General features: G+C 36.3%; 1 protein-coding gene across 2 annotated transcripts in view; it reads left to right on the top strand.

Moving 5' to 3' along the window:
• The window catches only part of BTAF1 (B-TFIID TATA-box binding protein associated factor 1), a 130,310-nt gene that overhangs the window by 46,981 nt on the left and 58,357 nt on the right, over positions 1 to 24,972 (top strand). For both annotated transcript variants that reach the window (XM_043984760.1, XM_043984758.1), the window contains exons 5-14: positions 1,528 to 1,691; positions 3,763 to 3,899; positions 9,007 to 9,136; positions 11,118 to 11,186; positions 13,476 to 13,565; positions 14,252 to 14,347; positions 14,456 to 14,632; positions 17,799 to 17,939; positions 19,635 to 19,759; positions 22,423 to 22,543. In XM_043984760.1, the coding sequence (XP_043840695.1) occupies positions 1,528 to 1,691; positions 3,763 to 3,899; positions 9,007 to 9,136; positions 11,118 to 11,186; positions 13,476 to 13,565; positions 14,252 to 14,347; positions 14,456 to 14,632; positions 17,799 to 17,939; positions 19,635 to 19,759; positions 22,423 to 22,543 (1,250 nt within the window). The remainder of the gene's footprint in view (positions 1 to 1,527; positions 1,692 to 3,762; positions 3,900 to 9,006; positions 9,137 to 11,117; positions 11,187 to 13,475; positions 13,566 to 14,251; positions 14,348 to 14,455; positions 14,633 to 17,798; positions 17,940 to 19,634; positions 19,760 to 22,422; positions 22,544 to 24,972) is intronic.

Raw genomic sequence — 24,972 nt, 5'->3', positions numbered from 1 at the left:
GGTGCAGTCATTAGAGCGACGGGCCTGGAGTCATCAAGTCCTAAGTTCAAATCTGGTCTCAGACATTTTACTAGTTGTATGACCCTGGATAAGTCACTTAACCTCTGTCTGCCTCAGTTTCCTCAACTTTAAAGTGATCATGGTAGAACCTAGCAAATAAGGTTATTGTGAAGATTAAATTTTTTAAAAGGCACTTAACACAGTACCTGGAACATTTATTGTTATTCAGTCATTTCAGTTGTGTCTGAGTCTTCTTAACCCCATATGGAGTTTTCTTGGCAAAAATACTGGAGTGGTTTGCCATTTCCTTCTCTAGCTTTTTATAGATGAGGAACTGAGGCAAACAGGCTAGTAAGTGTCTAAGGCCAGATTTGAACTCAGGAAGATAAATCTTCTTGACTTTAGGCCTGGCACTCTATTCTCCATGCCACCCAAATGATTTATACATTTTGTGTGTGTGTGTGTGTGTATTTTAAAAAGCTCTTAGAACAGTGATTGGCACATCCATAAGGTAAAGAAAATAGAGATAGAAGGATGAAATTTTTTATTTCAAAGTAAAATTATAATATTTTTATATCAATTGAGGTACCTGATCCTCTTAGTATTAAGAACCCCAGTGCTAGAAATCTATATCCTGCGGTGATGTGTGGTACTTTTTACTATTTCTTTACATAACCCACATTGATCACTGAGTCCAGGCTCCTTTCAGGATAACTTGTCTATAATTTCTGGAGTCTATGATCTTTGGTCCTGAATCACCATCATAAATCCGTTTCCACACAAACAGATTTGGATGACTCAACTATGTGTCTTTGTCCACAAATTGTTGCCTGAATTCATTCTGATGTTACCCACAGAGGGCCTTTTGATTCCATTCTTGGACCTTTGCCATTTCAAAGGCTCCACCCAGAGGTGAACCACGTTTGGTTATATTTAAAAAAAAAATCCAGTGGTATGTCTATTATTAGCTTTTACTGTTGCTTGGCAGAGTGGTTTCACTTTTTCCAAAAGTATTTCTGTAAGTTTTTTGTTGTTTTTAACCAGTTTATCATACCTGTTGATCCTCTTCCTTTTGGGGGTGGGGTGAAGAAATATTCTGCTTTCTATAGCTGCTTTAGGGTGATTGGCCCTGTATTTCTTTGATTTTAAATTGGTTTTTTGTGAGAATAGTTTTCAAATCTTGTATGGTCCATTTTAGAATTTTTAAAGTGTGATTTATTGCTGTTAATACATAGGGTTTTTAAAATTATTACTTTTGTTATTGTCTTGCTTTCATCTTTTTCAATGAAATTAGTATTGCTACTGTTGCATTTTCATCAGAGAAAAATAACTACGTGGAAGAAAGTGCTATCAGTACTAAATGAATCAAACAGAATATTAACCATAACAATGCATTCACTCACTGTGACAGAAATAATTTTGTGAAGAAATTTTCACAATAACAGTATTTCTTGTACCGAAATGACTTGTATGAATTTCATTACATTTATTAAAAAACTTTTTAACAAATTGTTTTGCCATTTAAAGGGGAAGTGGACCCTAAAGAGAGAATAGCTCGCCAGCGCAAACTGTTACAGAAGAAACTTGGCCTTGATATGGGAGCAGCAATTGGAATGAATACTGAAGAGCTCTTTAATGATGAAGATCTGGACTACACCCCAGCTTCAGCTTCCCTTGTAAACAAACAACCTGTAGGTAAAACCTCGGGCTGTTTGATTGCAAGGAATATTACAGTGGGTTTGCTTCATTTGTGATTCTGCCATTAAAAACCATTGTGCTTTTCTCATAAGGCTGTACCCAATTCCCAACTTAATAACTGCCATTATAGTTTGTCTTCACAAATCAGATTTCTCCAAACTCCTAGATTTGTTGACCTGGATTGGTCTATTTTTTTTCTTTTTTTCTTTTTTCCTCCATTGATGGTTAGAACCTGTTGTTGTTAGGAGGCTTGATGCTCCATCTTTTACTGTCCTTTTAATATGTTTTCCAGGTAGGTGGAAGAATAAGCGCTTTTTTTTTTCTTTTTTCTTTTTTCTTTTTTCTTTTTTCTTTTTTCTTGGTGGGGCAATGGGGGTTAAGTGACTTGCCCAGGGTCACACAGCTAGTAAGTGTCAAGTGTCTGAGGCCAGATTTGAACTCAGGTCCTCCTGACTCCAGGGCCGGTGCTTTATCCATTGTGCCACGTAGCTGCCCCCAAGAATAAGTTTCTTGATGGAGAGATGTGAGGGACCAAGGTAATTCTTCCTGTCTAATGGCAATGTGGTCTAGCAATAGATTTTGAATCCAAAGACCTGGGTTTGAGTCTGAATTTTACCACTTAATTGTTGTATGACCTTTAGCACATTGTTTCTCCTCTTTAGGCTTGTTTCTTTATCAATAAAAGAAGAGAGAAATGAACTATTTGATTTCAAAGGTCTTTTCCGATTCTAATATTTTGTGAGTCTATGAAAATATTAGAAACTTTTGGAATCATTGCAAATCCCAGTCTGCACTTCACCCAGTCTTCTCGGCTTGGATAGAGGGCAATTTAAGGAAATTTGGACTAAGGGCTTCTTCCAATTTAAGGTGTCTCAGAAACAAAGAATAACGAAAAAGAATAAGTAGAGGAAATGGACAGGGTAAAAAACGGTTTTTAAAAAAGCAAGGAAAATAAAAGAAAGAATTTAAGAGAAGTAGAAAATTAAAAGATCAGTTGTAAGGAGATAAACAAAAAAATTACAAGGTTAAAGAAGAGGATGTGAGTAAGCAATAAGGGGAGAAGAGGAACAAGAAATTAAGAAAGCAGTAATTCTTTGTGAAATGAGTGTAGTGTTGATAAATGGGAGGGAAAAGTGGCCAACCTGAGGGAAATTAGTAAGGAGCTATTTGCTGAAAAGTTTGATAGGTGGCAGAGATTACATTGTAGGAGACAGGAAGCCCATGCAGAGGCTACAACTACATTTTTCAGAATAGACAGTCTCTCTGTGTGATTTGTTGGAATTCATACAGACCGCTTGTAAGGCTACAGTTATTTGTGGAGATAGCATTTTCCTTTCTGAAATATTAACACATAAGTGGCTTGGCTAGAGAGCATAAGGCTCAGTAGAATGCTGGGTAGGAAGCTAGGAGAAAGATGATCCCTTCCAAAGCACTACCTTGTAATTTTTGTGACATTGAGAACCTGGGGGGGGGGGTGGAGTATGTATATGAATCATAGCGCTTAGAATCATAGGGCTAGACAGATCCTTTATTCTAAATTCATTTTATAAGTTAGGGAACTGAGGCCCAGAGATGCCAAGTGACTTGCCTAAATGACACAGCTAGATAGTAACAGAACCTGGGTTAGACAGTACTTTTATTATTCACCAAAAACATTGGCTATGTTAATGGGGAGGGGGGGTGGAGAAGGGGAGAGGGCTAAGTGGCCACAAGAGGTTAATATCTAGACAATTACTGCTGAAATAATTTCTAGTGACACTCCTCCTAATTTAGGATGCTGGGTTAGAAAAAGGTTTTAGTTCCTTGTCATCATCACTGCTTGTTCATTCATTATTATTATATCTATATTGTTTTTCAAAAGTTCAGTCATTCATTTTCATAGTACAAATTTTGGGTGATGATGTGCCTTGTTTGAAGTCTCACTTCCCAGGAACCCTCCAAATGGCTGTACTTTACAAAATATGCCAGACCTGCTCTGAAGGGATCTCACTTTGATTCTGAGAAGATGGAAATTTCTCTTAATTCCACAAGAAATTGAAACTCAGCAATTTTTAAATCTTTCAGGCTCTTCAAGCTGCTGAGTTGATTGACTCAGAGTTTCGAGCAGGGATGAGCAACAGACAAAAGAATAAAGCTAAAAGAATGGCAAAATTATTTGCAAAACAAAGATCCAAGGATGCAGTGGAAAGCAATGAAAAGAGGTAATAATCTTTTGTTTATTCCTTTACAGTTGTAAAGGTAGCTTATTAAAATCTGGGTCAATGTGGTTTACAATAATTATAATTGACATAGCACTTTAAAGTACTTTATATACATCCTCATTTGATCCTCACAACCTTGTGATGAGGTGGGTAGTGTAGGGATTAGCCAGATTTTACAAATGAGGGCACTGAGTCAGGTTCAGAGAGCTTAAAGGACTAGACTGTTTTCTCCCAATGGAGGGTAGGCTTTTTTGTCTTTGTTAAGCACCTATTCTGGGCCTGGCACACAGTAGGTGCTTAATAAGTGCTGATTGATTGATTGCTCAATTGTCATATAGCCAATAAGCCTAAAGATTTAGGATTTGAACCCAGTCTTCATGATGCCTTCTCAGTGTTTTTTCCACTTTGTTGCATCACACCCTTTTGAAACTTGCCATTCATTATCTGTGAAAAAAGTCACTGGATTCCATTAACAAAGAGAAGTTTCTCTGTCTGACTTCTACCACCAAGGGTTTGCGGAAGAAAACACATTTTAATTATTACTATTATTCATTGTTCATTATAGCAAATACCACTTCATAAAATTCCATAGGTAATCAGTCTTGAATATCTGATACCCAGTATCCTAATGGGAGAAAGTTTTATTTTAGTAACTTCTTCCTACTTCTTGAATAAAATTGACTAGTTCATTTTTTTTTTTTTTTTTGGCTAGTTCATTTTTTAAAAGTACTGTGAGATTAAAATTGGATATTAGATCATAAATCTCCCCTACTTAACCTTTCCCTTAATTTATCTCCCAGACTAGTAAATGGAAGAAGCTTCTGGTTTTCTAGATAGAGCCTTTATTGTATGGTAGTCACAAGGTGATGTTGATTAGAAGGATAGGAAAGTAGAAATACAATACAAATCGTCTTAAGTCTAGGCTTAGTCTGTATTCTGTATAAAACTCACCAAAACCCAAGGCCACTTTTGGGGAGAGAGACCGAGTCAAGTGCGTTCTGTTAACCGAGAGCCGGGCCGAGTCAAACTCCAGTCCGCGTCTGTCTGTGCAGCGCAGCCAGGAGACCAGCGGAGCAGGAAAAAGCTCCCACTTCCGTTCTCTCCTTGCCTTTTAAGCTCGTACCCCGGAAGTCAGAAGTCGAGTGCTCAGCAGGCAATGCTGTTGGTCTCCTCCCCAAAAGGGTGGTCCTAAAAAAACCCAAAAACTGGCGTCTCTCCATTATCTAACCGACTGTTAAAACTTTTTACCACAGTACAAATTAGAAGGAAAAGAACATTACATGCCAAAGACCAGTAATCTGAGGAAGCAGAATTTTACTCTGGGTTTCTGTAATGTTTTTTGCCTCAAGCAATGAGAAAGCAATATTGCATATATTTTCTAGGGTTCCTAGATTCGTTTTGGGGACCCCTTCTGTAGTTTTTACCACTCAAGTGGAAGTTAGAAATATATTATTAACATTACCATCATCTTCTCGGCAAATGGTGGTGCTGTACACCTTTCATTCCTGCCTTTAGGAGAGGCTGAAGATAGGAAATTACTTGAATTCTGGAGTTCTGAGCTTCAGGGGAGCTAAAGCTGATGAGTTGTCCACACTGAGTCTGACATTGATATGTGAGCCCCTGGAAGCAGAGGGCTGCCAGATTCCCTAATGAGAGAAGAATCAGCCGATATCAGAAAATGGAGCAGATCAAAATTTCCATACTGATCTGGGTCAGGATTGAACCTCTTAGTGGCAGCTGCTCTTTTAGCATGGACAAGATAGGAAAACCTAGTGTCAAACAAAAAAACAGACAACCCCACATCCCCTCGCCACCCCTCCCCCACCCCCCAAAAAAAGAAAAGAAAGAAATCAAGACATTCTCATCACTGAAAATTTTTCCATTTTACAAAAGGCTTATTGATTCCTCCTTTTTTATATCATTCATTTCCAGATATCAGAATCTGCTCTATCACCACACACTACTTTGTGAAACTTCCATTATAACAGAAAAACATTTGAACAAAAACAACTGATACCATGTCTCCCTCACCCCTCTGCCAGAAAGCTTATGGGGAGATAATGTTTTATGTATATATGTTCTCCTGGACCAAGCAGACTCATTCAGTTTCTCAAAGTTTGGCTTCCTTTTCATGTTCTTGTCATTTACAATATTCTAGTTATTTTTTATGCTGTTCTCCTGGCTCTTGTTTTATTCTGCATTAGTTCATATAAGTTTTCCATGTTTTTCTGAATTTTTCTTTTCAAAATTTTTATTACCCAGTAATATTCCTTTATATTTGTTAGCATTTGTTTGATGCTCCTCCCCATTTAGGAGGGGCTCATTTTGTTTCCATGTCTTCATGCAACACCTGTTCAACCTTCTTTTAACTTTAGGATAAAAAGATAGTGTCATTAAGTGTCATAATTTCCTGGCTTCCCTTCTTGAAATGGATTCTGGGAAGTATGAGACTGGATTTTCTTTATTATCAGCCTTAATTTCACACAGTGACATAGCTAAAAGTCATTCGTTCAGCAGCTCCACTGTCAGGTTATGACATTACCCATATTCGCTCCCCACATCTAGTGGTAGTGTATGTGAAGTACTTTCTATATACTGTCTCATCCAGTCCTCATGACAAAGTCATCCCCTGAATCCAGGGTTTCTTCATGAGACCAGGAATCTCTCCCCATCTCAGATAGGGCGGTATCACCACTATCTTTAGCATCAGAACGTTGTCTTCATAGGTTGAGAGCTGGATGGGTACCATCCAGCATTTGAACTTTTAATTCCAACTCCAACTCTGCTTCCTTTTGTGTGGGGGGGAAAAATATGTAAAAAGTCAGTCCCACTTAGCTTTCCTAATCTGAATGGGCATAATGATATCTAGTGTGTGGTTTATTAACAATTTGACATTGTTACAGTATTTATGGGAAAATCAAGAGGAATCTTTTTATGTACCTGGAATGTAGTTTATAGAACCATATGTTGTGTTTTTCTACCACATTGAAAAAAAAAAGCCTTACGATCCTTTAATGTTGAAGCTGCCAGGTCCTGTGTAATCCTGCCTGTGGCTCCATGATATTTAAATTGGTGGAGTTGTGAACTGATCCAGCCATTCTGGAGAGCAATTTGGAACTATGCCCAAAGAGCTATGGGACTATGCATACCCTTTGACCCACTACTAGGTCAGTATCTCAAAGAGATCATAAAAGAAGGAAAAGAACCCACATGTACAAAAATATTTATAGCAGCTCTCTTTGTGGTGGCAAAGAATTGGAAATCGAGGGAATGCCCATCAATTGGGGAATGGCTGAACAAGTTGTGGTATATGAATGTAATAGAATACTATTGTGCTGTAAGAAATGATGAGCAGGCAGATTTCAGAAAAACCTGCAAAGACTTAAGTGGACTGATGCTGAGTTAAGTGAGCAGAAGCAGGAGAACATTGTACACAGTAACAGCAACATTGTGTGATGATCAACTGTGATAGACTTGGCTGTTCTTAGCAGTACAATGATCCAAGACAGTTCCAACAAACTCATGATGGAAAATGTTCTCCACATCCAGAAAAAAGAATTGTGGATTTAGAGTGCAGATTGAACCATACTGTTTCTACTTCTGTTTTTGTTTTCTTTTTTGAGGTTTTTCCCTTGTGTTCTGATTCTTCTTTCACAACATGACTAATGCAGAAATATGTTTAATGTGCTTGTACATATATATAATGTGTATCAGATTGCTTTCTGTCTTAGGGAGGGGGAAGGGAGAAATTTTGGAACTATAAAAATCTTACAAAAATGAATTTAAAAACTATCTTTACATGTAATTGGAAAATAATAAAAAAACTTATGATTAAAAAAAGCAAAATTCACCCATTAGACTTTTCATGAAATATAGGATTCATAAAAGTACACTTCTACTTAGTAATTTTCACCTCATGGTGTTTGGCTTCCATAAAATACAAGTTTTTTATTAATGCATTTTGTAGGGTTTATAGGAAATAGGCATGTTATTTTCTTCCCCAGTGTTTTTTATTCGAGATATATCAACCAAACATCTGAGTCTAATTGTACTTTAGACATGAATGATAGAGACTTGTCACATGTTTATTGAATTGAATCAGATAGCAATTTAGTAAAAAGTAGCTGTAAGATTTCATATTTTTTAGACTTTTACTCAAAATTTAGAGTCTTTTAGAAATTGTTAAATTATTTCAAAATTAGTACTACAAAACTGAATTAATTAGGATTTGCTAATTCGATATTCATAATAATTTGAGGATTAGGCTGAAATTTACCTTTTTTCTAAGAAAAATTAAGCTTCCTAGTAAATTAATCATACAAATATGATAGGGGAGGTGGGAAATTAAGAAAATAATTTTCTAGCATTTTGTGAGAACTTGATAACTTTATAAACAAAATTCACTCATTTTTTTCCTGTTTATTTACTAATGTAGATTTTTAAAGGTCCCATAGGAACTTTGTGTTATTATATTATTAACCTACTTTGGTTAGTACATATTTAATAGCACTAACAAAATTTTCTTAAAATAATTTTCAACGTCTTGAGTTTTTGTAATTTAAAGTATCAAAATTCCAAATAAATGGAGTTCTTATTTTATATTTTATTTTCTTATCAACATATCCAGTTACATATGCATTGAGATTTCCACATTCAAACTCATGAATGAAATCTAATCCCTTGTGTTTTGCTCATTAGGGTACTGCAGCCCAAAATGATGAGTTATACATGACTTCAACTGTCAGATTAGTTATTAAAAGGGATTGGAAACTTCAAAAATACAGTCTCTCTAAGACAATATCTCCTATTTTCAGGAAATCTAAAATTTAAGGATATCTCTCTTTTTAGGAAAATAAAAACTCACAACCTGGTCTCAGCTCATAAGGACTCTTAGGAATAAATGGCATTTTTACTTGTCTGTTAAATGATAACTTGTAAAAGTTTTGTGAGATGAAATTTTCCTCTTAGCATTATTTGAGTGTTTAATCCTGAGTATTATAAGTACAAGGCACGAGTATAGTATGGTAGAAAGGTTTGGTCAAATAATCGTTTCATTTATCCATTCTTATATTACTTCAGTTTTTTAAATGGTGAATTTTATTTTTAGCAATGATAGTGCCGATGGGGAACCAGAAGAAAAGAGACGGAAGATAGCCAATGTTGTTATTAATCAACCTGCAACTGAGTCCAAGGTCTTGATTGATAATGTGCCAGACAATTCTTCCTTATTTGAAGAGGTACAATTTTCATGCTTTTAAGTGACCATTTTCTCATTTGTTTTTTGCTTTAAATATTGTCTTTAGTAATCTGCCAAAATCTAGAGAAGTGGTAGTTAACTGATCCTTTACATTCACATAAAAAAATCCCTGGTAATCATTTTTTGCAAAATTTGTATTATTATTGTCCCATTCCATGCTGTCTTCTTTAGCAGATTGCCTCCTCTGTCATCCCTGTGCTCTCACATATTTTCAGTTTTTCCTTGTGTACTAACTCCTTTCCTTCTCCCTACAAACACCAGGTTTCCCCCATCTTTAGAAACCCTCACTTCATCTTTCCATGTCTGCTAACCGTAGTCTTACATCTTTTCTGCTCTTTGTGGATGAACTTGAGAATGGTACTTTACAAATGGGCACCTCCATTTTCTTTCTTCTCACCCTCTTCTTAACCCCTTACAGTCCAGCTTCCAACCTTACTATTACATTGAAACTTTCTCCAGTTACCTTAGTGGCCAAAGCCAGTGGCCTTTTCTCAGTCCTCATTCTTCTTGACCTCTTTGCAGTCTTTGACACTATAGATCACCTTTTTCTCCTTAATACTCTGCTCTCTGGGTTTTCGGGACACCAGTCTCCTGGTTGTCCTTCTCCTATTAGATTACTCCTTCTTAGTCTTCTTTGCTGGATCATCATCCAGGTCATGCCCACCAACCATGAGTATCCTGGGCTTCTGTCCTGGGCCCTCTTCTCTTCTCCCTCACTACTTCACTTGGTGATCTCATCAGCTCCCATGGATTTAATTATCATCTCTGTGCTGATGATCCTCAAACCTACCTAACAAATCCTAATGTCTCTGCTGAGCCCCAGTCTCACATCTCCAGCTACCTCTCAGACATCTCAAACTGTGTGTCCAGTAGTCATTTCAAACACAACACGTTCAGAACTGAATTCATTATTTCTCTTCTTAAACTCTCCTCCCTTCCTTACTTTCCTATTACTGATTATAGCGGGGATCACCATCTTTCTACTTCCTCAGGCTCACAACCTATATAAGAACTAGTATGTCATTTTCAACTTCTCACTCTTTCTCAACGTACAACCCCACCACACCACCCCCAATCCAACCTTCTCTGAAGACCTGTCAAATTCACCTTGCCACATTTCTCCAGTGCCAGCTCCCTTCTCTTTTCTGACATTGTCATCATTCTAGTATAGGTTCTCATCACTTCAGGCCTAGCCTATTGCAAAAGCCTGCTGGTGGGTCTGCCTGCCTCAAATTTTTCCCCATTCTAATCCATCCTTCTTTGATCTACCAAAATATTTTTGCTAAATCAAAGGTCTGACCATGTCACCCCCATCCTCCTTACCACCTCCAATAAACTCGAGTGATTTTCTGTCATCTCTGTGTCAAATACAAAATCCTCCATTTGGTGTTCAAAGCCTTTTCTGACCTAGCTCTGCCCTTACCTTTCCAGTTTTCTTACAACCTACACACTCTTTCCCCCCAAATATACTCTTTTACTATTTCTTGAATGAGGCATTCCATCTTTTGGTTCTGGTTATTTTTTTTACTGGCTGTCCCATTCCTAGAATGCTCTCCCTCCTCATCTTACCTCTTGGATTCCTTTAAGTTCTAGCTAAAATTTCACCTTCTACAGGAAGCCTTTCCTGATCCTCTTTGATGCTAATGCCTTTTTTCTATTGATTATTTTCAAATTTATCCTATATATAGTTTATATATAGTTGTTGGCATGTAATCTCCCCCATTAGCCTGTGAGCTTCTTAAGGGTAGGGACTGTCTTTTGCCTCTATTTTGTATCCTTATTGCATAGGACAGTCCTGGCACATAGTACACACTTGGTAAATGATTGCTGCCTATTGTACACATGAAGCAGTTTTAAAGATATGTTTATATTATTGGCATGAAAGACTTGTACTAGACTATTTGATTTGTTATTTTACTTAATTTTTTTTTTTAATTAAAAAAATTTTTTTTTTAATGTAGACAAATGAATGGCCTTTGGAAAGTTTTTGTGAAGAACTGTGTAATGATCTTTTTAATCCATCCTGGGAGGTAAGATGTGTTCATCATAGTACTGTTGATGCCCTGCTAATGATGCAGTGACATAAACCAAAGCATCAGTTGTCTGTTTTCTCCTTGTGACTTTCCCTATCCTCAGAATTGACTCTTCATAGTAGATAGTTTACTATCCTCCCCCAATAAACTTTGGATTCATTTTCAACTTTTCATTGTTTTTTGTTCTACTAATTTAGTCCATTGCCTGTAAGATTCTACTCCCTCATGTGTTCATACTTTTTTTAAAAAGCAAATTATTTTTAAAAATTGTTTTTATTGTGGGCTTACAATCAACAACACAAACATTTCAACATGCAAAGGTCAACAGGAAAGAGGATTGTATAAGAAATTGAACTCGCATTACATAGAGTATTTTAAAAAGAGCTATTTATAGGGCTATATTATGATATACACATGCATGTGGTTTAACAAAATAACCACAAAATTATCCTATTTGTGTCTTTGTATACTTCTAAGGTAAAAACAGTTTTATTGGTGCTTTTCCCATGTCTGTTACTACTATTAACCCACCTTCCCTCCGTCCCCCAAGTAGAACACCCTCCTGTATAGCAAATATGTCTAGTCAGGAGGAGAAAAAGCCAACAGCGGCACAGTGGCCATTTCTGAGAATGCACGACTCAGTTTGTACCTCTAGTCCATCCCCTCTCTGCAAAGAGTTAGGAGGTGTGTTTCATGATTCATCTTTTAAAACCACTGTTCTTACTTTTGGGGTCAGTATTCTGTAGTCTTTCAGGGTTTGTTTTTTTTAAATAAAATTTTATTGATTTTTTGAGGTTTATTTTTATATCATCTACATTTTCCACTGTATCTCCTCTACCCCTTCCAGGGATCTATCTCTTCTAACAGAGAATAAATAAAAAGGGAAAAAAGGAATTCAGCAAAAATAATTAATACAGTAGAAAGAAATCTAAAATCAAACACAGTGTTCCACATTCATAGTTCCTGAGCTCTGCAAAGAAGGTGGAGGTTTTGGGGTCAGGTTTGGTCACTATAACTTTGAAGCATTCATTTTCAGTTGTTCTTTCCATTTATATTGTTGTTATCGTTGTATATATTGTTTTCTTTGTTCTGTTGACTACTTTGAATCAATTTGTATGTTTTCCCATAATTCTCTATATTCATCATATTTGTTGTTTCCATCAGTACATTAATATTCTTTTACAGTCACATACCATGACTTATTCCCCATCAAATGATGCCTATCCATTTTTATCTCTTCAGCCACAATCTTCATCTGGGTTCTGGTCATTTCTTTCTTAAACTACAGCATCCTGCCCTCTTCTCCATTATATAGTCATTTTTGGCTTCTGTTCTAGGAACACACTGATCCAGGATGCAGCTATATCACTGCATAGTTAAGAGCTTCTATTTAAAGCTGCTCCAGTCTTGAACCAGCTAGGGATGGTAATCAGTGGGTGCCAGGTCAATACCCTATCTACCATTCATATAACTGCATGGTTTGAAGCAGGTCTCTGGTATAGTTAGCAAGTATAGTTGATTTTCATTTACTTAAAGCCTTAAATATGACAGTTTATCCTAGAGTTTCAGTGAAGCAGTGTGACAATAAGACTCTGAGGATAGTTTGCTGTGGTACCTATCAACTGAGTGAACTTTGAGATCTTCCTTTGTTGCCCATATAGTCTAAAAGGTATTGGGCATTAGGAATTGTAGAAATGTTGGTACAAACACTCTGTTAGAACAACTCTTCCTACTTCCCTCTCCTTCCTTCTCTTCCCCTAGCAATGAGGTTCATTTTTTTTTTTTTGGGTGAGGCAATTGGGGTTAAGTGACTTGCCCAGGGTCACACAGCTAGTAAATGTTAAGTGTCTGAGGTCGGATTTGAGCTCCTGAATCCAGGGCCGGTGATCTATCCACTGCGCCACCTAGCTGCCCCCCCCCCTTTTTTTTTTAAAGGAGTGATGGACAAATGGAATTTTATCTTAGAACTCTCCTAGAACTTAGAGCTAGAAAGGACCTTAGCGTTTATGCAGTCCAAGTCCCTCATTCATAAGTGAGGACATTGATAATGAGGATCTAAATGTAATTCAGATTCATGTAACTTAGAGTCCAGCATTGTTCCCTCTGTAACACATTGTCTTCAAGATATGTGTTAGCTAAGATTTTACCCAAAAGAAGGCACGTTATTTTAAATTGCCATATAGGATACTTTAGTTTAAGGGAAGTAATTTTTTTTTCTTACTGAAAAGAAGTTAAACCAGCTTTAAATATTAAGACTCTAACATTATTTAATGTTGATACTTTTAGGTTCGACATGGTGCAGGTACTGGATTAAGGGAGATTCTCAAAGCTCATGGGAAAAGTGGTGGTAAAATAGGAGATAGCACTTTAGAGGAGGTAAGTGTATTAGACTGATAATACTAACAAACCTTCATAAATCAGCCTGTCCTGCCTGAGGAGGATAAATGCTCAACAAGAGGGCTAAAGGGAAAGGAGTGAGAAAGAGAATGAAATTCTCAGGGAGAAAGGGGCAAGCAAGAAAAGCAGAAACAAGAAGGGGAGGGAAAAGTGGAATGACAAAGAATGGGAAAGAAGGTGAGACATGAAATGGTAAGTGAAACTGACAGAGCTTAAGTTCTAAGAAGTTCAGTTGAAAGAATAGAAGCTAGTAGACTGAAAAGTAGAGTGACTTGAAGAGATAATGGAAAGATTGGGAGAGAGATGATTGGTGGAGATAGTTTGTGATATAGTATGCTTTGCTGACATTGATCATCAAACTGACCTTATTTCTTAGCGTATGCAAGAGACTTAACTGGATTTCATACCTTATTGGAGCTTTGGTGAAGTTCTATTCCAATCAAGCTAATTAACAAATAGGCAGTGATTTATGATAAAAAAGAGATTAATTGGTGCCATTTTTGGACTAATATTTATGTTAAAATGATCTACTTGGTCTCAATTTTTTGGTTTTTTATTTGTGATCAATTTGCGTGTTAATTTAAGTTGTGGAAATAAGTTTTCCCCAATGAAAAGAATACTTGAAATGGTATTTGTGATATTTAATAGTGGTTGTATTTTCACAGATGATCCAGCAGCATCAAGATTGGTTGGAAGACTTGGCTATTAGACTCCTTTGTGTTTTTGCATTAGACAGATTTGGTGACTTTGTTTCAGATGAAGTAAGCATCTCATTTAAGGGAATCTTTATTCAGTTTTTTGTTTGTTTGTTTGTTTGTTTTTGCATAATCTGGTACTGATTTTCAACTTTTCCTCCTTTCTTCTTGTAGGTTGTAGCACCAGTTCGTGAAACTTGTGCTCAAACTTTAGGTGTGGTGTTAAAACACATGAATGAAACAGGAGTTCATAAGACTGTGGATGTTCTTCTTAAATTGCTCACACAAGAACAGTGGGAAGTGAGGCATGGTGGCCTATTAGGAATAAAATATGTTTTAGCAGTTCGTCAGGTAAACACTTCAGAATCTGTATCATGTGTGTGAATGAAGGCATTTTTCTCTCTTTAAAAGTTGATGTTATTTCTATTTCAAATATTGTAGCATACCTCTGAATTCATAGGTCAGTATGCAATTGGGTGAATGCAGTATTCACGAATTGGAGGCACTCTGAGGCCAGGTTGCAGACACACATAGATAATTCAAGTAGGGATTTGAGCCATATATCAAAAGAGAATTAGAATCATAGATCTGTCTAGAGCTAGAAGGGATCTGAGGCCACCTAGTTCGTCTTCATTTAGAAGGTAAGCTTCTTGAGAGTAGGGATTATGTCTTTTAGTTTTATTTTATCCCACATAAAATCTACTTAATTCAATGTCAGACACAATAGATACCCAATACAGCCTTTTCTTGACTTGACATTCTTTACCTGTCATTGTAAAAGAGATTATGGGCATATATATAATTTCTCCAAGTACAGGTCATACTACTAAAATTAAATTCCTTTGATAGGAATAAAAGACAGTTAGTCATGTGCTTCAAAATAATTTGATGTAATTTTCATAATTAAACATGTTATTGCTAGAGGCTTTTGAAAAAAGTTATGTCAATTCAAATTTATTTCATTTTGATTCTCTGCTTTACTTAAGCCAGATGTGTGGAAGGAACTATCTCCTCTAAAGTATAGCCTCTGTTAGAACTAGTACAGTCACTGTTAGTATCGAGTACACACATATATAGTTTATACATTTATATTGTTATCTTTTGTTTCTAAATCACCTATATTCCCATTGTATTTCCTTCCACCCCTTCTCACAGAGACAGCCTTTAGAGTAAAGAGGGGAAAAAAACAGCTCTGCAAAACAGCTAACACATCAAATCTGACATAGTCAATGTTCTGCTTCCATAGTCTCCTACTTCTGCAGTACTATATTTTTCTGTATCCCTTTATGCTTTTCAAATCACTTTCATGTATTTTATCATACAATCCTTACAATTCTGTGAGGTCATTGGGGCAGATAGTATTATTCCTGTTTTATAGATGGTGAAACTGAGCTTACCCATAGTCATAAAGCTAGTTGGCGGCAGAGCCTGGAATTAAAACCATGGACCCATGACTCCTTTTTGCTTATTGAAACCTGTGTAAAGATTATGATACATTGTTTTTTGGACCATCTTTAAATACTAAGGACAAGTAAATACATAAACTACTCAGATATTTCCCAACTTAAAAATAAATGTGTTTTGCTATGAAATCAGAACATATTTTTCCATAGTAATGATAACCATTATAGATTCCCAGACCAACTTTTAAAAGGCCATTTAAGTCATAGTATAGCTGAAAGGCAACACTAATAGTCAAAAATGGGCACTCCCCATCCTCTGCACAGGAGTTCTTAAGCAAAATGGTAAGGTTCCCAGCTTGGCAGGAAAGGGAACACAGTGAAGATAAGGGAAGCTGGTGTGAAAACCAAGAATGAGATAAGGGCCTAGATGAGCAAGGAAGAAAGGAGGGGAAAGATCAAGGTTGGCACATGATCTAGTAGATGACCCTGGTGTATTAGTGATGAACATTGATAAAATAGATTTTTCCTTCCCTTCCCCCTCCTTTTTCTCCTGACCCCCCCCCCCCCCAAAAAAAAAAAATCTGGCAGAGAATTATGTTAAAGAGCTGAGGAAATCTGGGTCTCCTTGATGCTACCAAATGTTGCCATTTAAATATAGCCTGACAAATTTAGACTTATGTATTAGTCACAACTAAGGAGACTTTAGTTTATATAAACAAATGATTGTTCCTATGTATGTATAATTTAGTCTTTTAAATATAATTCTGGAAAACAAGGTAAATGATGAGTTTGTTGGAGGTATCTTTGGAAAATAATGTGAACTTAACATATACCTTATGGGAGCTAATAGTCATCATTAAAATAAAGTTTTGCTTTTAGTCAAATCATATTTTATACTACTACTTTTCAGTTTAATCAGCATATAGGATTAAAAGGCTGGAAAATTTAGAGATACTTTAGTGAGTAAAGACTCAATGATATTTTTTGAACCCCTATTACATTCTCAGTATTAATTAGTATTTTAAGTTACATTGGAATACTGTATAATTCTCAATTTTTACTTTTATCTTTCAATTTGAATTATACTCCTGTTTTAGGAATTTAGTTATTTTTCTTCTTGGCTAACTTTATGTATTTTTGTTTTTTGTTTTTGTTTTTGTTTTTTGTGAGGTAATTGGGGTTAAGTGACTTGCCCAGGTTCACACAGTAAGTGTTAAGTGTCTGAAGCTGGATTTGAACTCAGGTCCTCCTGAATCCAGGGCCGGTGCTTTATCCACTGTGCCACCTAGCTGCCCCCAACTTTATGTATTTTTAATATGTTTATTTTAATATAAATAGCACAACTCCAACTAAATGAAGAAAGTGATGCAAAAGACTCAAGTAATAGAATAAGAGCCTAGTTATACAAACACTCTCCTTGGAACTCCTACCAACTTTCTTTTTTCTTATGTACTTTTATACTGTTCTTTGTATTTTACTTACCATGTAGTCCCCAGTCATGGACTGCACCTGCACCCTAAAATGAGTGCTCTTCCCAAGGGGGAAAAAGATGTAGATAGACATTAAAAGTTAATTACACAAAATTTGGCTATATTAGTTTTTGTAGTTCTTACACATATGTACATATATGTGTGTATATATACAAATACATATACATACATATTTCAGCATAGGTGCTTTATTAAATTTTTTTTTTTTTTTTTTGGTGAGGCAATTGGAGTTAAGTGATTTGCCTAGGGTCACACAGCTAGTGTCAAGTGTCTGAGAACGGATTTGAACTCAGGTCCTCCTGACTTCAGGGCCAATGCTCTATCCACTGCGCCACCTAGCTGCCCTGCTTTATTAATTTTTATCATACCTACTGAGCTTTTTTACATTTGTTGTCAGTCTTTGTAATCAACTTAATTTTATTAAGGTTTTACATTTTAAAAAAAACCATTCAAAGGTCTTTATCTACTTCAGTTCCTGGATACAAGTTCCTTGAGGACAGATCCTTGTATTATTTATCTTGATGTGTCCCATGGTGTTTTATGTAGTTGGTACTTAATAAATGTTATTGAATGAATTAATTTCCTTATTAATAAAATGACCACTTTTAATATATAATTTTGCAGGATGTAATTAAAACTTTATTACCTAAAGTTTTGACCAAAATAATTGAAGGACTCCAAGACCTTGACGATGATGTCAGGGCTGTTGCTGCAGCATCATTAGTGCCAGTGGTGGATAGTCTTGTCCATCTTCAGTCACAAAAGGTAAATTATAATATTTTTGCACTTTCTCTCTGAAGAGCTCATTTAGATTTAGATTATCAACTATTAATCTGTGTAAGCTGCATTCTCTACCCTGTTTTCTCCCTTCAGCTTACACAGGTTCTCTATTTCTTAGTTAAGATGTCCCATACTTAGTAGCTCAGAGTCAAATTTTATTCATTAGGCGAGAAGAAAAACTGTGTGTTCATTCATATAACTTAGGTATATTATATATGAAATTCTTAAGGAACTTTCTCTGAGAAAGAGATTTCAGTACTATCTGCATTAGCTTTTAATTATTAGAAGAGAGATATTTGGTTCTTAGGTGAATTTAGACCTAGATGATAGAAACAGGGCAAGACCCAGATAACAGTGCAGATCTGGAAATTATTCAAAAATTGCCCTTAGGAGGGAGCCTCTGTTGACAATAGCAGTGAGTCTGAACTGGCCTTGGTTTATTACTGGCTCTAATGACATTTGGGAAAATAGGTTAGTTAAGGGTCTACCTTATAGGGATTTTGTTGCTAAAGAGAATCCTAGACTGAAATGGACATTTGACTCTACTCACAGCAACCTGAATTTCTGGAGGTATCCATAACCACCTTTACCTGTCAAGGCCTTTTCTTGGGTCCATGATTTGAATGAATGATTTACGTACCCATCCAAAAGTACCACCCCCTTTGGTCTGATTCTCATCATTGGCAGCATTTCTGAGAGGACTCTTACAGGGCATTTTAACAAAGGCAGCTGGGTGCGTGAAGTGCTTGTCTTAAGAGTCAGGAGACACTGAGTTCATGTCCTATTTAGTACCATTAATGAATTGCACATTTTCAAAAGCCAGTTAGATCCTCTTGGAATGCTGACAAGGACAGACCTTAAATGCTTGCTCTGTGCTAGATATTAGAGGAGGTAGAAATCTGAAATAAAACAAAATTTCAGGAAAATTTTAATCCACTGGTGGCTGGGGGGGAGAGAGGGGTGGAAAGGGAGAGGTAGGGGATTCTAGACCCTTGGCTGTGTTATACAATATCATATCTTAAGTGCATAGGATTATTACAGTCTTTTTTGATATTCAAGGAAGGAGGAACACCAAAGGAGGATGGAGAAGGCTTCTTAAAGTGGGTGGCATTTGGACACATACTTATTGGTTGGTTGATTGATTGAGTTGAGCTTAAAAGATGAAGAAAAAGAGTGGGGTTTTCAGGCATAGGAAACAAGTGTAAGAATGCGGTGTGTTTAGCAGGACAGAATTGTTGAATTTATTGGAGTATAGGATAAGGTTGGGTAGCATAGGTAGAGTAGAGTGGTTCACAGGTCATTGAGAGGCTCAAATAAAAGTCTGGGACCCCTCTAGAAAAGCTAATGATGTCCTGTAGTCACTGAACTACTAGAGATTTAGAGCCAGAAGGGATATTAGGGGCCAGCTCATCCAGCCTTCTCATTCTGCAGTTGAGGAAACCAATACCCAAAAGTTGAGGTGACATCATAAGTGGCAGAGCTGGGATTTGGACTCAGCTGCTCTAATTTCAAGTCCCACGTGTTATATTTTACTGAAAATCATTAGTCATTTGTTTACTGTGCTTTTTTCCTAGAGGTATATAACTTAGCAGTGGCAAAAAGTATTGGATTGTTAGACTTAATGTGTATAAAACATGCAAAATGTGGCTGACAAACATTTCATTTTAATTCATCTTATAGGTACCTTTTATTATAAATACCTTATGGGATGCTCTTCTGGAACTAGATGATCTCACCGCTTCAACAAACAGTATCATGACCCTTCTTTCATCCCTTCTCACTTATCCTCAGGTCCAACAGTGCAGGTAATTGTTCTTGATAGAGCCATAGTAAGATTTTAAGTTCATTTTCATTGAATATTTTAGATATTTTATCCTTCTAAGAATTGAGGAAATGCTGTGTAGCCAGAATATGTTTTCTTAGGAGGCACTGCCCAGCAAATACAGTGCAGCTATAAGAAGAGGTGTGGCAGGAGTGTCTAAGATAAGAGTATACGCCTCTGACCCTTTTTGGGGACGCTCGAGTTGTACAGCTCTCTCTTTCTCTGTTCTGTTATATTGGTTTATTAATCGATGTAATCCACATAGTTTTTAAACGTGTAATTATGTAGAGCTATTTTATCATAGAATAACAATGATTTAGCAATTTGTATAACTTATCAGTTAGCTTTTCCTTGGCCTCCTTTTCATCTTTAACTTCAGTTACTAGTTCTTGTTAGAACAGTAGAAAGTTATTTTCTCTTAATGTTCAAGTCCCCCAAACTATATTAAAGCCAGAAGCATGCCAGAATTGTAAAGCTTTACTAGTATGCTGCATCTGAAAATTGAAAGGAGGCCCAGTGATCGGGCAGCTGTTTACTGATCTTTTAGCCTAGTCTCTAATGCATCAGCTGAAAGCTTAATCCACTCTGTTGATAGGACCAGAGAACAAGAAAGAGAGAGAGAGAGAGAGAGAGAGCGAGAGAAGAGAAAACGAATCTTTCTTACTTGGCTGCAGCATTTACATAGAGGTCACAAAATGCCCCTTGTTAGCTACTGATCAACGCAAAATTATTTCTGAAGTACTTGAATTAATATTAGACTTTTAATTGGAATTAGATATACATAAAAATAGTAGAATGACATAGAAATGATAAAGTAGTGGCGTCTTCCAAATAAGTCCATAATGTTGGCATTGGATGAGTAGGACAGCGCAGCTGTTGGGATCACAGAGTGAGTGCTGTAGAAAGAAGTCAGGAAGAGGAAATGTGTGCAGGTTCTTAATCGCCAGGCGTTGAAGTTGGATAGTATAAACGTTTTGTTTTGGCTGTGCCACTAATTAGTTGTGTGACCTCAAGGATCTTGGTTTCTTTATAATATAAAAAGGTTATTTTAGATGCTCTGTAAGTTTCCTTCCATCAAAAGCATTCTATAAATATTTAAGTACCTAAAGTAACGCATTTTAGCTTTATTTTTACTATAAGGTAACTAAAGTGCAAGAAAAGCTGGGTAGGTAATGTGAGGAAATGGATCTAGTTAATGAAAATTTTGTTAACTTGGTACTTTATAAACTAGTCAGCTTTTCATCCTTTTTTCCCAACAAATGTTTTATTAGCAAATATCTTCTTTCTCTAAAATGATATTTTTTAGGTGGTAGATAACTACCAACCTACATAAGAAATGCAGCATGCTTTAAAAATTGTATCCGGCATGACCAATTGCACTGTTAACAAAAACTGCTGTTTCTGTGTTCTTAGTCTATTTTGTGTCTGCATGTTTATTTGTATGTGTATGTTTGGATTAAATTTCGTATATAAATTACATTGGTATATAAAAAGCATAGGAAACACTGGTCCTACAAAAAATGGAAGGGACAGCCAGTGAAAAATAGCAATAAAAGATAAATGGACCCATTGAAACTGAGAACCAAAAAGAACAGTGAAGTTGGTGTTAGTTTTCCACCATTTACTTAAACTGTCTTAAAAAGGGTGTATACCTCATATAGTTAGTGCATGACCCAGTGAAATAATGGAACTGATTTTTCAAATTTTCAGTGAGAGCATTTAGATCTCAGAAATTGGCAAATAATACAAACCAAGACTTTATTTTTTATTGTCTAGACTTAAGAAAGAGAAACTGTTAATGATGCAGCTTAAATTTAAAACTGTGTGATGCATATACTGTTTTCCCTTACTTTTCTCTCTGGATAGCCAGTTGTTAAAGATTTACCAGTACACCTACCCCTGCATGGGCCACAATTTTCTAGATCCAGTGAACTCCTATAAGTCACTCTGATGTGGAAAAAGATCGTCTATTTCTACACTTGTCAGGCTGACTTATGAATATAAAGGAGAACCTATGATTGTAGGTAGTCTTGATTTTATTTCCCCATTAACCAGAGACCAACAAGGAGGAGGCTTTACTTAACATTTCCTAATTCAAGAACATTTACCCTGGGGATATAGCTGAAAAGTGCTGCATTTCACATATTCTGCCTATCTGATGATAGAGTAATGCACTGTCAATAGAGAATACACACAACTATCTATCTGTTGGAGTCACTGGTCACTCACAGGAATAGCAGGTAGAGATGGATAATTGCCAACTCTGATGCCATTGACTAAGCCCATTGTGGTTTCAATGCCTGATTTTTGGAGAATGGGAAAAAATGGACATAATGAGAAAGGAACTTAAACCAAAACAAAAACCTTAATAGCACTAGTGTCACAGAGGAGCCTAATACCATTTGTACCCATCTCTGACCTTGTTTTTTATGCTTATATAATACTGCAGTGCTGTCGAGTTGAGTAATGGTATTGAGTGAGTTGTGCAAATGAAAACCTTACCTTTTAAAAAATGATTCAGGTTCATGAAGAATGTTCATGAATAGAATGTTAATATTATGAAGTCCATATATAAATGAAATTTAAATGGATTCTTACTTATCAAGAATACGTATGAGTAAGATTAATTTACATCTTCTTTATCAGTATCCAACAGTCACTTACAGTTTTAGTACCACGTGTATGGCCATTTTTGCATCACACTATATCATCAGTTCGAAGAGCAGCATTGGAAACGCTATTTACATTATTGTCAACACAGGACCAGGTAAGAACTAATCATTGTATAAAACAGCTTTAATAGTTTAAAAGAATCCTGATTCAACTTACCTGGCTATCAGCTGCTCACTTTTGCTACATGCCCCTACTGTAAGTAGGAAGTAGTGTGTGGGAGCAGTAGTATGGATTTTATAGACAGGTTTTTGTTAAGTAACTCTTCTATAGCAGACCCATTCTTTGGTTTGCCCTCTCTGAAGAACTATTGGGAGGGTGGCGGTCAGAGTGGGAAATAGGACTTATACTATTTAATAGGACTTACCCTATATAATAATTTGTCTGAGACTACAATACATTCTGAAGAATATAGAGGGGGCAATGAGCAGTAGAGGCTGTATATTTGTATAGTAAGAGGCTATGTATGTATGCTATTACTTGGATTTATCTTCTTTTAAAAATTAGTAGACATTGTAGCCAAAAGACTTTGCCAAATATTTTTTTAAACCATTTTTAAATTTCCTAACCATACATATCACTAATTTAGGAATAATTTATTCCAATTTGGAGAATACTTTTGTATTGCATTAATTTCCATGAATGCGGCATCTGACAAATGACAAATAAGGTGTTATTACTATGGTAGAGTATAAATCATTGGTTTTAGAAGCCTCTAGTTCTTCTTGCTCTTTCTTAAAAATACATCAACAGAAGTCTTTTGGCACTGAAACTTTTGCATTGTCTTCCCAATATTGTGTTGAAAACCAGTCTTACTCTTTATTATAGTTGATCCCTAGCACTCAGAAACTCACTGTTCTGCTATGATTTCAGGTTTCTAACCTTTCCATTTTCTCAGGTAAAATAAATACAATGATTTGTATTTAAACAAACCTAGTTTGTCTATGACTTAATAAATTAGGTCTACTTGGAATTTTAAATCATCATTTTTCTGTATACTTCTGATTTTCTAAGTCTTTTTCCTTTTGGCTTTGTAAATGAGTTATCCTTGTTCTGCAAGAGACATCTGTCATACACATCTGTGTATGGATGTATGTTTGCATATTTGTAAACACCCATAGTTTCTTACCATAACATACTAGAAGAGAACAACAATAATGAAGTTAATAAATGATTTCTAAATTATTTTTCCATTTTACTTGGTATGATAATTTTTTTGGTATAACTTCTTTAACTGGATGTTATCTTATGATTTTGTTAGTAGTTGGTTGGCTTCCTAGTGATCATGGAATTTAAATATTTTAAAAATCTAAAATGGCCTCTAATCAAAGTACTTTGCAAAAATAATAATAGCTAGCACTTCTATGACACTTGGTCTTTACACGTTTTCTCATATAAATGAATGAATTTGCTGATTGTTTTTAACCTGTTATATTGATTCTCCTACCTATCTGGCTGTCCCTTCTTCGTTTACTTTGCTGTATCTTCATACAGGTCATGCCCACTAACCGTGGCTGTTCCTCCAAGGCTCTGTCCTAGTCTCTCGTCTCTTTTACCTCCCTCCTGTTTCACTTGATGATCTCGTCAGCTTCCATGGGTTTAGTTATCATCTCTCTGCAAATGATTCTAGTCCAAGTTTCTCTACTGAGTTATAGTCATACATCTCTACCTGCTCTTAGACATCTCAAACTGGATATCCTGTTGGAAGATCAAACTCAGCATGCCCAAAACAGAACTCATTTTCCTCTCCTTATTTTCCTTCCCCTTTCCCCTGCACACTATACCCCTATTCCAAGCTTCCCGTTAACTGTAGAGGGTATCACCATCTACCCAGGTATTCAACATTAGTGTCATCTTCAACTCTTTGCTTAAACATTTTCTTATCCAATGAGTTGCCACAACTTTTCTCAACTGATACAGCTACTATCCTAGTTCAGTTCCTTGTTGGCATCTGGACCTCAAATCTCTCCCAATTCCATCTTCTACATAACTACCAAAGTGATTTTCTAAAATTGTTTTGTTTATGATGTCCTCTTCACCATCTTCCACCTCCCATCAATAAACTCCAGTGACTCCCCTGTTAACTCTGCAGTCCAGTATAAATTCATCTTTTTGGCATTTAAATGTCTTGACCATGTAGCCCGTTTCTATAGTCTTAACACACAACAGGCCATCTCTTGTAACTCTGTGCCTTTGCTGTGGCTTGACCCCCATTCATGGAATTCTTTCCCTCCACACCTATAACTCCTAGATTCCCCAGTTTCCTTCAAAACTCAGTTGAACACCTTAAAGACCTTCTACAGGTGTCATTTCCCTTTAAGATTAACTTTCATCGGGGGGGCAGTTAGGTGTTGCAGTGGAGAAAGCACTGGCCCTGGAATCAGGAGGACCTGAGTTGAAATTCAGCCTCAGACACCTGACACTTACTAGTTGTGTTACCCTGGGCAAATCACTTAACCCTCATTGCCCTGCCTGCACCCGCCCCCCTCTCCCCCAAAGATTCTTTCATCTATTCTATATATGAGT

The sequence above is a fragment of the Dromiciops gliroides genome, chromosome 2 (assembly GCF_019393635.1).
Source record: "Dromiciops gliroides isolate mDroGli1 chromosome 2, mDroGli1.pri, whole genome shotgun sequence".
Taxonomy (NCBI): Eukaryota; Metazoa; Chordata; class Mammalia; order Microbiotheria; family Microbiotheriidae; genus Dromiciops; species Dromiciops gliroides.
This window is presented reverse-complemented; position numbering and strand designations above follow the sequence as displayed.